The 15,073-nt window shown below is 44.8% G+C and overlaps 1 protein-coding gene across 1 annotated transcript in view; it reads right to left on the bottom strand.

Moving 5' to 3' along the window:
- Nucleotides 1–15,073, bottom strand: part of LOC138768570 (uncharacterized) — a 137,425-nt gene that overhangs the window by 69,948 nt on the left and 52,404 nt on the right. The window contains exons 32-45 of the mRNA XM_069946482.1: nucleotides 12,103–12,153; nucleotides 11,975–12,025; nucleotides 11,418–11,468; nucleotides 11,221–11,271; nucleotides 10,949–10,999; nucleotides 5,469–5,519; nucleotides 5,262–5,312; nucleotides 4,113–4,163; nucleotides 3,841–3,891; nucleotides 3,471–3,521; nucleotides 3,228–3,278; nucleotides 1,733–1,783; nucleotides 1,208–1,258; nucleotides 723–761 (exon numbers count right to left, since the gene is read on the bottom strand). Of these exons, the coding sequence (XP_069802583.1) occupies nucleotides 723–761; nucleotides 1,208–1,258; nucleotides 1,733–1,783; nucleotides 3,228–3,278; nucleotides 3,471–3,521; nucleotides 3,841–3,891; nucleotides 4,113–4,163; nucleotides 5,262–5,312; nucleotides 5,469–5,519; nucleotides 10,949–10,999; nucleotides 11,221–11,271; nucleotides 11,418–11,468; nucleotides 11,975–12,025; nucleotides 12,103–12,153 (702 nt within the window). The remainder of the gene's footprint in view (nucleotides 1–722; nucleotides 762–1,207; nucleotides 1,259–1,732; nucleotides 1,784–3,227; nucleotides 3,279–3,470; nucleotides 3,522–3,840; nucleotides 3,892–4,112; nucleotides 4,164–5,261; nucleotides 5,313–5,468; nucleotides 5,520–10,948; nucleotides 11,000–11,220; nucleotides 11,272–11,417; nucleotides 11,469–11,974; nucleotides 12,026–12,102; nucleotides 12,154–15,073) is intronic.

Here is a 15,073-nt window from a genome sequence, read left to right as displayed (position 1 = left end):
CAAGGATTCACAGCAAGTATTATTCTCAAGCTAATCCACCCAGCAACGCTATTTCTCTCATACTCCTACTCCCATCATCCGGCACTTATTCTCACAGCCTATGCAGCACCACTCCTGCCTTATTTGTCAAAGCCTGCTATATACCCGGTTGCATCCGGACAGAACTGTTGCTACTAGTTACCTCATCTATAATAAAACCGCTGTTACTGAACCCTGGCATTGGTGTCCACTAACTGGTGCCCTGACTAGGTGCAGCGAGGAATCGCATGCCCATCATCACCCGCAGATTCCACAGACCGGCCCTACAGCTGTGCCGCCCTCAGGCCTATACCGTGACAAGTATAACCCCTGCAGCTGCCCCGGTCATTGCCCGCTCATAACACCAGCACTGCGGAAGTGGCCCCCAGGGGCCAGGGCATCGCACTTTGTTTGTTGATTTATATGTTTTTTCATGTCATATTGGGTTGAGCACCCCACTTCACTGATACAGTAGTACCTTGTCTTCTTTTGTTTTTTGCTTAGTCTGTAATAGTCCGACTATTGTAGCTACTATCATTTGCCTGATGTAAGGAGATTCCATTGAATGTGATTTGCAAATTCGTTCAAATATTCGTGAACTTCACAATACAAATTTCCCAGTGATTCGCTCATCTCTAATCTCAGCACATTTTAAAAATGTTTCAATGTTTGGAATTATTTTTCTCCAAGACTTCATCTCATACCTGGTGTTCCTGGTGTTCCTGGTGTTCCTGGTGTTCCAGCTAAAAGACAAAAAATTTTTTAATCAAAATCTAATCTCTAATGTCGGCTGTTTGTTGCAGTCGTTCTGCAGCGGTCTGCTGCTGTCGGTTCTGGATGGGGTATATATCCCAGAGGATGATGTCCTCTAAATGTGGAGAAACAGCCACTACCTGCAGCCATGCGTTGCTGAGCGGCATCTTGCTTTGCCTTCTTTACAGCACATTCATCCATTTATAGTTGCTTTCCGGTTTCTGTTGCCTAAAACCCACAGCGGATGAGCTACTGTTTTACAGCCCCCATCAGTACTATGAGGGGGGGATAAAACAAGGTTCAGTGAGGAACAACCGAGTTCAACACTGAAACTGCGTATTTCCAAAAGTCTACCTAGTATAGATCACTGTTTGGTTATGGAGAATTTTGCCCAACCCCAAAAAATTAATAAATAAAAATGTTTTAAAAAACTCACTCCAATGTCCCATGACCTGTCCTGGCGTTCCTGGCGTTCCTGGTGATATATCTGTGTAATATAAAACACGATTAGAAATTAAATTTCTGCAAAAAAAAATTTTTTTACCTACATTTTAAGAGACGTGTTCACTAAAATATATGTAAAATGTTATAACGATCTTCCAAAGAAATCCTCATCAGAAGTGAGATGACATTGCTTGCATGGCGCTGAGTGCGGGAGCAATGAGCCATCATCCAGCCATCATTCACCATCATTCTTCTCACAAGTATTTATTCTGTGTAAGCAGATGAGGACACTCACTCCACTGTCCTGTCACCAAGTCCCCCTTTCTGTCAATATCTAACTCAATTTATGAGCACAAGAACATGACAAGGGAAATACCAAAGCCAGGTACCACTTCACAGACAGCTGTTTTGGGGGGTTGCAAGCAGCCGACAGTTCTTTCTTGGCTGGTCTCCCTGATATTAGTGATCTGTTTGTCATATTGGTCTACTGGGTATTTTTCACTCCAAATTTACTCACTCCAATGTCCCATGATCTGCCCTGGCGTTCCCGGCGTTCCTGGTGAGATATCTGTATAACGTAAAACAAGATTAGGGTTAACTTTCTGCATTAAAAAAAAAAAAAAAGATCTACATTTTAAAAGATGTTTTCACTAAAATAAATGTCAAACTTTATAAAGATCTTCCAAACGAATCCTCATCCCAAGTGACATTGTTTGGTATATTGCAGGATTCCAGGTCATCCACCTATAGAATCCCACATCACCAATCCACCTCCTGCAGAATCTCCAGAGGATTAGGAGCTGCTTGTGCTAGAAAAAAAATCTAAAAACTTTGCCTTGTTTTGTTTTTTTTACATTTTATCCTTGTATTATTTTCTTTGCTGCTCTGGGTGGGGATGGCCATTTCCTCTGTGTTCCCTGCTGTCCCCATATACCGGTCACTGATAACACTGGTAATAATGGTCACAGCACTGTCCCCACTCATCTCTATAGACCCGCCTGGAGAGAAGGTGGTATCTTCCCTAACATCGCAGGTAGAGATGAGCAAATCACTCGGAAATTCATTTTTCGAAGTTTGCGAATATTCGGCCAAATTCACAAATATTAATGAATTGCATAAAAGCAAATTTTATTAAAAATAGTGGTGAGCGAACATGTTCATAAATGTTCGTACCAATATGTCGCTAATTGTCCGTGTACGCTAATACGAACAATTTGTTTGATGATCGGAATGGTTATAACAATCATTTTCGAACATGAGAATGTTTATCTTGTGATGTACGCAACTGTGTAAGTGTAAGCAATTATGTGCGTTTGCTATTGCGGCCGCCATGTTTAGAGAATTTGCAAAGCGAATGTGGCAAAATCACGAATTGCAATGAGACGACACCTGATTTGCTGCAAACCGGAATTCGTCAGATTTGCTGAGCTCATCTATAATTAAAGGCTTCCCCAGCAACCACCTGAATGCTGAAGCAGATCTTCTCTATCTGGCAGCACTGCATTCATGTCTTCTTCCACCTCCTGCAGAATCTCCAGAGGATTAGGAGCTGCTTGTGCTAGAAAAAAATCTAAAAACTTTGCCTTGTTTTGTTTTTTTACATTTTAGTTTATCCTTGTATTATTTTCTTTGCTGCTCTGGGTCGGGATGGCCATTTCCTCTGTGTTCCCTGCTGTCCCCATATACCGGTCACTGATAACACTGGTAATAATGGTCACAGCACTGTCCCCACTCATCTCTATAGACCCGCCTGGAGAGAAGGTGGTATCTTCCCTAACATCACAGGCTTCACCAGCAACCACCAGAATGCTGAAGCAGATCTTCTCTATCTGGCAGCACTGCACTCAATGTCTTCATTACTACAGATTACTACAGATCCCTGACACAGTACAGGATTGGGCTGTTGAGGTGTCACAGCCTGATCCTGCCGATGGCGCTGTGTGCGGGAGCATGCATTAAGTAACAAACAGCGGTAGTAAATATTTATTCTGTATCCAGATGAGGACACTCACTCCACTGTCCTGTCACCTGTCCTGGGGTTCCCGGGGTTCCTGGAATTTGATCTATAAAGTAAAACATGTTCATGAATCAGCTTTATGCAAATTTTTTTGTCTTAATTCTAAGAGAAGTTTTTAAATGTGAAAAACTATAAAACAAGTCACCATGATTACACTACTGGCTACATCTCATTTTTTAGTTAAGTAAAAAAAAAAACACTCCAAATCGATTAGCTTATCCCAATTTAAGACACTCACTCCAATGTCCCATGATCTGTCCTGGCGTTCCCGGTGTTCCTGGTGAAATATCTGTATAATGTAAAACAAGATTACGAATTGACTTTCTGCAAAAAAAAAAAAAAAACTACATTTTAAGAGATGTTTTTGCTAAAACAGATGTCCGTGGAGCCTCATTTAAGAGTCTCGAGACACAGGACTAGCCGGATATTCCTCCAGGAAGGGCCCGCTGCATTGAGCGCTTTAACCAGAAGCCGGCAGTGTTATCGTTGGGCTGGTCTCCCTGAGATCAGTGATCTGTTTCTCTTATGGCTCCACTAGGCATTGCAATAAGTAACAAACAGCGGTAGTAAAGTAAAGATTTATTCTATATACAGATGAGGACACTCACTCCACTGTCCTGTCACCTGTCCTGGGGTTCCCGGGGTTCCTGGAATTTGATCTATAAAGTAAAACAAGATCATGAATCAACTTAATGCAAAAAATGTTTGTCTAAATTTTAAGAGATGTTTTTAAATGTGAAAAAAATCTTCATTAAAAAAATCATCATGATTACACTACTGGCTATATCTCACTTTTTGGTAATGAAGAATTTTGAAAAAGCAAAAAAAAAAAAAAGATTCACTCCAAATCGATTCACTTATCACAATTTAAGACACTCACTCCAATGTCCCATGATCTGTCCTGGCGTTCCCGGTGTTCCTGGTGAAATATCTGTATAACGTAAAACAAGATTATGAATTGACTTTCTGCAAAAAAAAATTTTAACCAAATTTTAAAAAGAGCCCATGGAGCCTCATGTAAGAGTCTCGAAACACAGGACTAGCCGGATATTCCTCCGAGCTCTTTAACCAGAAGCCGGCATTGTAATAGTTTGGCTGGTCTCCCTGAGATCAGTGATCTGTTTCTCTTATGGCTCTACGAGGCATTGCTCCCACCTAGCCAGAATCCTGCTCCACACTGATGAGGGGCAACACCCTGAAACAGCTGTATGTGTACGGTTACCTGGCTTTGGTGTTTCCCTTGTCATTACATTGACCTTTAGGGCCACTTAATATTGTGGTTTTGGTGGTTCCCCTATAGGAGCCGCCCCTTGGCTTGGTCCTTCCCGGAGGGATATCTGGCTAGTCCTGTGTTTTAAGACTGGCTCCTTTTTTCCATATTCCTGTTTCCCAGGGAGCAATGCACCTAGGAAGTCACTGCATTGAGCACTTTAACCAGCAGCTGGCAGTGTTATCTTTGGCTGGTCTCCCTGAGATCAGTGATCTCTTTCTTTTATAAAACTTTAGAAAGATCTTCCAAAAAATCCTCATGACAAGTGAGATGACATTGTTTGGTATATTTCAGTATTCCAGGTAATCCACCTATAGAATCCCACATCACCAATCCACCTCCTGCAGAATCTCCAGAGGATTAGGAGCCGCTTGTGCTAGAAAAAAATCTAAAAACTTTGCCTTGTTTTGTTTTTTTACATTTTAGTTTATCCTTGTATTATTTTCTTTGCTGCTCTGGGTGGGGATGGCCATTTCCTCTGTGTTCCCTGCTGTCCCCATATACCGGTCACTGATAATACTGGTAATAATGGTCACAGCACTGTCCCCACTCATCTCTATAGACCCGCCTGAAGAGAAAGTGGTATCTTCCCTAACATCACAGGCTTCCCCAGCAACCACCTGAATGCTGAAGCAGATCTTCTCTATCTGGCAGCGCTGCACTCAATGTCTTCATTACTACAGATTACTACAGATGCCTGACACAGTACATTATATTGGGCTGTAAAGATTTATTCTATATACAGATGAGGACACTCACTCCACTGTCCTGTCACCTGTCCTGGGGTTCCCGGGGTTCCTGGAATTTGATCTATAAAGTAAAACAAGATCATGAATCAACTTTATGCAAAAAAAAAAAAAAAATCACAAAATTTTAAGAGATGTTTTACAATGTGGGGAAAAAATATCTTTATAAAAAATGCTCATGATTACACTACCAGCTATGGGGTTCACTGTTAATACTCACTCCAGTATTCCATGATCTGCCCCGGCGTTCCTGGCGTTCCCGGTGAGATATCTGTAGAAAGAAAAACAAGATTAGGAATTGACTTTCTGCAATTTATATCTTCATTTTCAAAGACTTTTACTAAACAAGATGTCAGACTTTAAGGATTTTCCAAACAAAAAAAAACATATCAAGTGAGATGACATTGCTTGGTATATTTCAGTATTCCAGGTAATCCAGCTATAGAATCACAAATAAAATCATCAACTTCCTGCAAAATCTCTGGAATATTAAGAGCTGCTTGAGCTAGAACAAAAAATCTAAAACCTTTGCTTTTTTATTTTTTATAGATTTTTTTACATTTTATTTTAGTTTATCCTTGTATTATTTTCTTTGCTGCTCTGGGTGGGGATGGCCATTTCCTCTGTGTTCCCTGCTGTCCCCATATACCGGTCACTGATAACACTGGTAATAATGGTCACAGCACTGTCCCCACTAGAGAGGAGCGAGTACTAAAATGCTCAGGTGCTCGTTATGCGAGTCAAATTTTTCCTGATGCTAGGGTGCTCGTTTCGAATGACGAACCCCATTGAAGTCAATGGGAGACTCGAGCATTTTTGAAGGGGACCCGAGTTCGGTAGAGGGAAGGTCGTGGGAAAACCTGTCAACCTCAGAAAATGATGGAAACACCACGGAATTAGACAGGAAACAGCAGGGGCAGCATGTATGGATGCCTTTGAGGCACCATTATGCCAAATTTGGGGCAACAGCCTGGTGGTAACCCTCAAGACAATTTTTGGCAACAGTGTAGTGGCGAGCCTCCAAAACAATTGTGTGTGAGAGCCTGGAGGTGACCCTCTTGGAAAAAGCACGGTGGTGCACCCCAAATGACAGTCTGTGACTGAGATTGCAGGTGAACCCCCTAAAATTGCAGCCTGGCACACCTCAATGGCGAACCCCTAAATTACATAGTTTGACTGAGATTGCAGTTTACATCATGGCAGAGCACTCCAGAGTGGCTTGGTTAGACTGAGATAGCAGCTAAACCAGCCAAAAATTTAGCCTGACACAGCATGGCGGTGACAACAGAGTGACCAAGTTAGACTGAGATAGCAGCTAAACCAGCCAAAAATTTAGCCTGACACAGCATGGCGGTGACAACAGAGTGACCAAGTTAGACTGAGATAGCAGCTAAACCAGCCAAAAATTTAGCCTGACACAGCATGGCGGTGACAGCAGAGTGACCAAGTTAGACTGAGATAGCAGCTGAACCACCAAAGAATTTAGCCTGACACAGAAATGAGATTGCAGTCAAAAGGATGTAGTTGACCCTCCTAAAAAATTGTTTGGAGAGAGGGCCTGTAGGTGGCCCTACGTAAACATTGTTTGAAGACAGACAGTTGACCCTCTGAGAAATTGCCTGTTGGCTCAGTGTTTTTGTAAGAAGAGGAGCAGCAGGAGGAGAGAATATACCAAGAATCTTCATGTTCAGCAGCTTTCCCCGGGTGGACAGTTGAATTCAGGTGAAATCCAGGCTTCATTCATTTTTATAAACGTCAGCCTGTCAGCGCTGTCAGTTGACAGACGGGTGCGCTTATCAGTGATGATGGCACCAGCTGCACTGATGACCCGCTCTGACAACACGCTAGCGGCAGGGCAGCCCAGCTCCCTCACCATCTTCCTGAAGGCTTCCCCCCTACTCTGTCTAGACTGGGGACGGGTGACATAGTCTTGCTGGGGTGCCATGAAACTGTCAAAGGCCTTGGAGAGTGTTCCCCTGCCCCTTGACAAGCTGCCTGCTCCACCGCTCCTCTCCCCAGCTCTTTGGCCCACAGAACTACGTCCTCTGGCGCTAGTGGTGTCAGATGGGAAGTACATTTTCAGCTTCTGCACCAGGGCCTGTTGATATTGATTCACTCTCATACTGCGTTCCTCGGCAGGAATGAGAGTGGACAAGTTCTGCTTATACCGAGGGTCCAGGAGGGTGAACGCCCAGTAATCTGTGTTGGCAAAATATTTTCTAATGCGAGGGGCGCGGGAAAGACAGCCTGACATGAAAAGGAAAAATTGCACCAATTCTCCATTTCAGCGCTGCCTTTAACAAACTCACAGGAGTAGTTGTTTAGGATGCAAAAAAGTTGATGAGGAGAGCTCAGGCTCTGGAAACACGTTATATTTGTGCTTACTTTAATAAACGCCTTTTGCTTTTTTGCATCCTAAACAACTACTCCTGTGAATTTGTTGAAGGCAGCGCTGAAATAGAGAATTGGTGCACTGCTTTCTTTTGATGTTTGCACTTACCGACGGACCCCCCCTCAGGGAGCATCCCGTATCACCACTCTAAACTAACCTGCAGCCTCTCACCGCTTGGCAAGGACGACCATGGAAATACGTCTATACCCCAATCCAGGGGTGATATGCATCAAGTCCAAGGGGCTGAAAGGTGAGACTTGAATCTACTGCTTATCAACCTGTACCAGACGCCAACGGTATCACACGAGCCGCCACCTCTTGCCTTTGTTTTTCTCCTTTATTATAAGTCAGCCATGTGCGCCAGAGCCCCAACATGCAAGAATTCCCTCTCCTCAATAGGCTGACTCTCCATTTCCTCCTCCTCCAACTCCTCCTCTTCAGCCCATACACGCTCAACAGATAAGAAGGAATGAGTATAGGTACTCTCTTAAGTCTCACAAACAGTCTCCTCATCTTCCTCCTCATCCTCCCCCTCCTCCAATACGCGCTGATAAACAGACCTGAGGGTGGTCTGGCTATCAAGCAACGTATCTTCTTCCCCCATCTCCTGTGACAAGTGCAAAGCCTCTGACTTCATGCTGAGCAGTGAGTTTTCCAGCAGACAAAGCAGCGGGGTGGTCATAATGGCGGCATCGCCGCTGACCATCTGTGTTGACTCCTCGAAGGGGCTTAACATCTGACATATATCAGACATCCACGTCCACTCCTCATTGTAGACTTGAGGAAGCTGACTAACATGACTACCATTTCTTGTGGAAGTTGTCATCTGGCAGTCTACAATCGCTCTGCGGTGCTGGTGAACCATGGTGACTTGGAATTCCACCGCGTAGGCACGTCACCTAAGCTCAGCATTTTCAGCACCGCCTGTTGACGCTTACCCACGGCAGTGCTTCTGTGCCTACAGCTACCGACTGAAGCCGCTGTGCTCACAGATGGTAACTGAGGGGAGGAGGTGTTGGAGGAAGAGGCATAATTTGCCTGAGACTGAGGTAGGCCCCTCAATCCTCGGTGTGGGCAGCGCATGAATGGACCGAGGGTCAGACTCTGTGACAGCTGCTACGCCATCTAACTTGGTCACTGTGTCGTCACCGCCATGCTGTGTCAGGCTAAATTTTTGGGGGGTTCAGCTGCTACCTCATCTAACTTGGTCACTCTGTTGTCACCGCCATGCTGTGTCAGGCTAAATTTTTGGGGGGTTCAGCTGCTACCTCATCTAACTTGGTCACTCTGTTGTCACCGCCATGCTGTGTCAGGCTACATTTTTGGGGGGTTCAGCTGCTACCTCATCTAACTTGGTCACTGTGTTGTCACCGCCTGGCTCGGCACAGTTTGCACACTATAGTCCATCGGTCATCCTCACTTTCTTTAAAGAACCTCCAGACATGTGAACATCTAGGCCCTGACATGGGAGCTCCGTGACACAGTTGCTGATCTACTCGCTCTGGCCCTGTTTCTTCATCTGCCCACCCCTCTTCCAACCTGTTCTGGTGCTGCACTTGCCCCCCCCCCCCCCCCCCCCCTCAGAAGCACTGTCACTAGGCTTATCCACCAAGCTTGAGTCGGTCACCTCATCATCCACCAGCTCTTTTTCCATTTCCTCACTCTGCTGCCCCCTCGGACTTTCCTGACAACAAGGTCACTGTCTGACAACCGTTTCTTATCATCATTATCTGACGCCTCTTCACACACTACTTGCAAGTCCCCACTCTCATCACCCACAGACTGAGAAAGTTTGATATTCTGGGCATTGGGACAGAGTGACTGCTCAGGTTGCTGCTGACCAGTGGTTTGTGATTCTGGGAAGGGTCCAGAAAAGAGTTCCTGGGAGTATGTCGGATCTGAATCCCTTCTTTCCCTGGAGGGGCCAGGCTGTGGGGAAGGAGGCTGAGCTGGAGGAGGCAGAGGTCCACTCCCTTGGATAGCGTGGCTGGACTGTGTGGAAGACTGGGTGGTGGATAAGTTACTGGACACATTATCTGCTATCCACGTCATCACCTGTTCACACTGCTGCGGTTTCAATAGTGTTGTTGAACCATGTGACCCTGTAAGTTGCGAGATGAAGCTAGGGAGCGAACCTCTGCGGCGTTCCACAGCTCCCTCATCAGCAAGTGCTGTGTCACCCTGCCCAGGACCATGGCCTGTGCCCACTACATCACTTGGACGCCCATGCACTCGACCCTTACCCCTGGGGTTCACCATTTTTTCTATTCACTAGACTGCGGTTGGTGTGCCACAGAGCAGACACTTTTTCACTGGTCTGGAGTAAATATAAATGAGAGCAAACACGTATTCACTAGACTGTTGTGAATAGTACGGAAGAGCACGCACCAGTATTTGGCGGGCCTAAAATGCTAATACCGCTAAATGCTAAAACTAACAGACAGCACTCATCAGTATAAGGCAAGCCAAGAAGATACCACTTAAAATAGCGTAAGTTGCAGTATGCGGCCAGGATAGGTGTAGCTGCACTACAGGTCCTAGCAGGCCAAGATGCTGCAGCAAAAAGGAGTAGTGGGAGGAGTTTTGGTGTAGTCTATGGAGTCTGTCTGTACCAGGTGCTGTATGTTTAGGGCACGTGTTACACTGCACAGCCAGAATAGGTGTAGCTGCACTACAGGTCCCAGCAAGCCAATGTACAGCAGCAGTAAATTGAGTACTGAGAGGACTTTGGGCAATTTCTTTGGAGTCTAGGTGGACCACGTGCTGTCCCCTTCCTGGCACCAGTCGCTTTGCACAGCTTAACTACAAGTCCCAGCCAGCAGCCAAAAGGATGCCACAAACAAGTAGTTGTAGCCCTTAGAAGGACTGTTGGGTTCTTTGTGTCCGATTCCTGCCTAACAGACACTATTTTCCCCACCCTAACGCTCTCCCTGACAGACAGCAGCTCTCTCCCTCAGCTCATCCTGCCTGTGTCTGACGCGAGCATCGCGGGACCTGATTCTTATATGCCCAGGTCATCTGATCTAGCCAGCCAATCACTGCTATTGACATGTAGGGTTCCCACGTGATGCTAGGAGGTCCCAAAACTTCTCCTGCATGATGATTGGCTGAGAAGAAGCCACTAAACATGCAGGAAGAGGAAGATGTCTTCATTACTACAGATTACTACAGATCCCTGACACAGTACAGGATTGGGCTGTTGGGGTGTCACAGCCTGATCCTGCCGATGGCGCTGTGTGCGGGAGCATGCAATAAGTAACAAACAGCGGTAGTAAATATTTATTCTGTATCCAGATGAGGACACTCACTCCACTGTCCTGTCACCTGTCCTGGGGTTCCCGGGGTTCCTGGAATTTGATCTATAAAGTAAAACAACATGATTCAGCTTTATGCAAAAAATGTTTGTCTAAATTATAAGAGAAGTTTCCACTTTGATAGATGTAAAAAAAATCATCATGATAACACTGCTGGCTATAGCTCACTTTTTGGTTATAAAGAATTTTGCCTCAGAAAAAAAAATGGTTTCTACAAATCTAATTCCCTCCAAGTCGATTCACTTATCACAATTTAAGACACTCACTCCAATGTCCCAAGATCTGCCCCGGCGTTCCTGGGGTTCCTGGCGATACATCTGTATATCGTAAAACAAGTGAGATTACATTGTTACCTACATCTCACAGTTTAGTTATTAAGAATTTTACCCCAATGCAAAAACTTCATCTCTACAAATCCAACTTACTCTAAATCCATTAGCCTATCCCAATTTAAGACACTCACTCAATTGTCCAGTGACCTGCCCTGGTGTTCCCGGGGTTTCTGGTAATCCACCTAGATACATTTGGGATAAATCAATTAATTTTGTTTTTGAAAAATATAGTAAAATATTTAGGAGCCTTTGAGAAGTTTTCACTAAAATCGATCCCCCCCTGCTTCTTCATTAGCAGCCAGATAACAGCAGGCAGCAGCAGCCTAGTAGTAGCAGAGTGTGACAGTCTATGGGGTTTGGTCCTTCTCACCCTAATAATACCCGATTGTAGCTGTCTGGAGCTTCTCCTGTAACCCTGGACACAGTGACAGGGTAATAGTAAGAAGGGTTATGCTCGCTATGTTACAGTCCCTGCTTGGTAAAAGGAAGGCATTAAGCAGTGATGCCCAACATTGCCACAACTGGCTAGAGATAATAAGAGCAATAGAAATAACAGCTTCCTGACCCCAGAGCTCAATGCCCTGACATACATCGCCTTCCCGACCACTCAGCAAATCCCACAACAAATCACCAAACTATTACACAACTAATTCTCTCTCTATGGATTTCCTTATAACAAGACACTCACTCCATTCTCCAGTGATGGTCCCTGGGGTTCCCGGGGTCCCAGGATATCCGGCTGCAGAAATACAGAATATTCCATCAATCTTCTTTCTGTTACTGTATAACCTATATCTTATTGTGTGTGATACTCACTTATCCCTCCTGTGATCTCCCCCGGTGTTCCTGGGGTTCCCGGTAATCCAACTATAGAAATGTACAAAAAAAAAATCAAGGAGTTTCCTTTCTTCAAAATCTTTTAGCAGAAATTTAAGAGCGGTACACCTGGCACCAGTGAGCACCTGCGCAATTCTAAGATGTTAGGGTACGTGCACACTACGGAATGGCGATGGAAAACCTGTCGCACCTTCCACAGCTTGCACCTGCTCACTGACTGTGGGGGGCGCACGCGGAATACGGACAACGGAATCTGCCCATGCATAGAATGGAGTCTATAACACAGGCGGAGACGCCCGCACCCACCATAGTCCACAAGCGGAAGCGACCTGCGGAATACGGAACAGGTTTTCCATCGCCATTCCGTAGTGTGCACCGTACCCTTAAAGCATGGATCTCCAAACTGCGGCCCTCCAGCTGTTGCGAAACCACAACTCCCATCATGCCTGGACAGCTAAAGCTTTGGATTTGGCATGATGGGAATTGTAGTTTTGCAACAGCTGGAGGGCCGCAGTCTGGAGCCCCATGGCTTAAAGTGATATTCTTAAATACCCACCTCCCCGTTTTTATAAACCCCTCCTGCCCTCCTTGGAGTTGGCGATGTTCTAGTCTAGGTTTTTGGATAAGTGGAACTATATTAAAGATGGTGCCAGCCGGGAAATCTTATCTCCTGGTATGTCGTGTGCCACCTTTATCTGAAACTAACGTCTATGGCGAGAATATAGCGCTACTGTGCTGCTGCGGATGAATAAATAATAGAGACCATACTTACCTGTCCACACTCTTCGGGTTTCCAGCTGTGTGATGACTCGGTTAGTCAATGACTGGCTAGACAGCGTAGTGATTGGCTACTCGCCGGAGGGCACTGGGGGGAGTGTGGACAGGTAAGTATGGTCTCTAATATTTATTCCTTCGCAGCAGCACAGTTTATACCTAAGGCAAATACAGCAGGATGTGGGGGAAAGGCACAGCCCACTGTCATCCCGGAACAGAGATGAATCATGTGTCCTCCGTCTCTTAATTGGGCAGGGTTATAATCATTAACTCGACCCACTGCACGGACGGAAGAAACGCGGTCCTGACCAATTCATCAATCTGTGACATGTCAAATGTTTTTCTACAGGTGAAAGGTTCTCTTTCCTTATCTTCCTTTTCTACAAACAGTCTGTGCTTAGCGATGGAAGGCAGGAAGTGGTGACACACAGCTCTGCTACAACACCATAGGCTAGAGACAACAAGCAGCCATATATATGAAGCTTAGTGTCTCCAGGGCTAAGTGGGCGCACATACGTGGCCACAGGGCCGGTTTTAGACAAAATGTGGCCCTGGGCAAAACTAAAGTGGGGCCCCAAAAATACATATATACATCCAGCAGGTATTGTGCATAGTGCGCAGCAGCATATCCCCAGGCGCAAGTTTTTATGCAAAAAATTGCACGTTAAATTAAGTTTGCCTGCCTTATGCAGTTTTCACTCAAAAGGCAAAAAAAACTAAATTTGCTCATTCCTGTGCAATTAAGTGAGTGCATGAAACTTATTAAGACAATGACCCATTGTTCCCCCCCCACCCACATGTGTATATGGATAGATAAGCCACAAGAAGACAGAGCAGGCACTACGGCTTCCTGGGCTCCGTAAACAAAGCGTACCGTGTGCAAGGTACTCGCTCACGTGTTGCTCGTTGAGACAGCAGTAAGTCCAGCAATCATAATAATATCCAGTAGAAATACAACGGCACTCACCTGTGTCAGCGAAATCGATGGTTTATTACAGGAAGAGATATACAACAATAGCAGGTGCGTTCCACAGAAAGGAGGTGTGGAGCGCTATTGTTGTATATCTCTTCCTGTAATAAACCATCGATTTCGCTGACAACGGTGAGTGCCGTTGTATTTCTACTGGATATTATTACATATATATGGATAGACTGACAGATAGATAGATAGATAGGGAGCTAGTCAATAGAAAAATGTTCCGCAGCACACAGATATAAGTGCAAAAAATCGTTGTGTTTATTACATCAGTGCAAAAACAGAACACGGCATAAAGTGAGACGCGACGTTTCGATGATCTCCATCATCATTTTCAAGCGCTTGAAAATGATGATGGAGATCATCGAAACGTCGCGTCTCACTTTATGCCGTGTTCTGTTTTTGCACTGATGTAATAAACACAACGATTTTTTGCACTTATATCTGTGTGCTGCGGAACATTTTTCTATTGACTAGCTACTTACGTCCCTGGCCGGGACTATCCGCTGGCACCAAATATCCTGATTCTGCGTGCTGCTCTCTATCATTTTTAGATAGGGAGATAGATAGATAGATAGATAGATAGATAGGAGATAGATAGATAGATAGGAGATAGATAGATAGATAGGAGATAGATAGGAGATAGATAGATAGATAGATAGATAGATAGATAGATAGATAGATAGATAGATAGATAGATAGATAGATAGGAGATAGATAGGAGATAGGAGATAGATAGATAGATAGATAGATAGATAGATAGATAGATAGATAGATAGATAGATAGATAGATAGATAGATAGGAGATAGATAGATAGATAGGAGATAGATAGATAGATAGATAGATAGATAGATAGATAGATAGATAGGAGATAGATAGATAGTCAGTCGGATAGTCAGACATATGCTCCTACACATATATAAACACAGTATTACAGCACACAGTCTGCACATCACTTATACATAGAACAATACAGACAGACAACATCACCAATACATAACACATCACACGTAGCACTGCACAGTGTACACATAACACAGCAAACTTATCCAGCTGGGTGCAGTCTACAAGGGGTTAATCAGCAGGCTGATGTAAGGTGGCTGAGGGCTGGCAGTCTCACTTGTGTGCAGAGGTTTGCACAATATTGTCCCTCCCTTCTTCCTGTCGTTCCGACTGCTGCTGATAACTTAGCAGGAAGC

The sequence above is a fragment of the Dendropsophus ebraccatus genome, chromosome 12 (genome assembly GCF_027789765.1).
Source record: "Dendropsophus ebraccatus isolate aDenEbr1 chromosome 12, aDenEbr1.pat, whole genome shotgun sequence".
In the NCBI taxonomy this organism is placed as follows: domain Eukaryota; kingdom Metazoa; phylum Chordata; class Amphibia; order Anura; family Hylidae; genus Dendropsophus; species Dendropsophus ebraccatus.
This window is presented reverse-complemented; position numbering and strand designations above follow the sequence as displayed.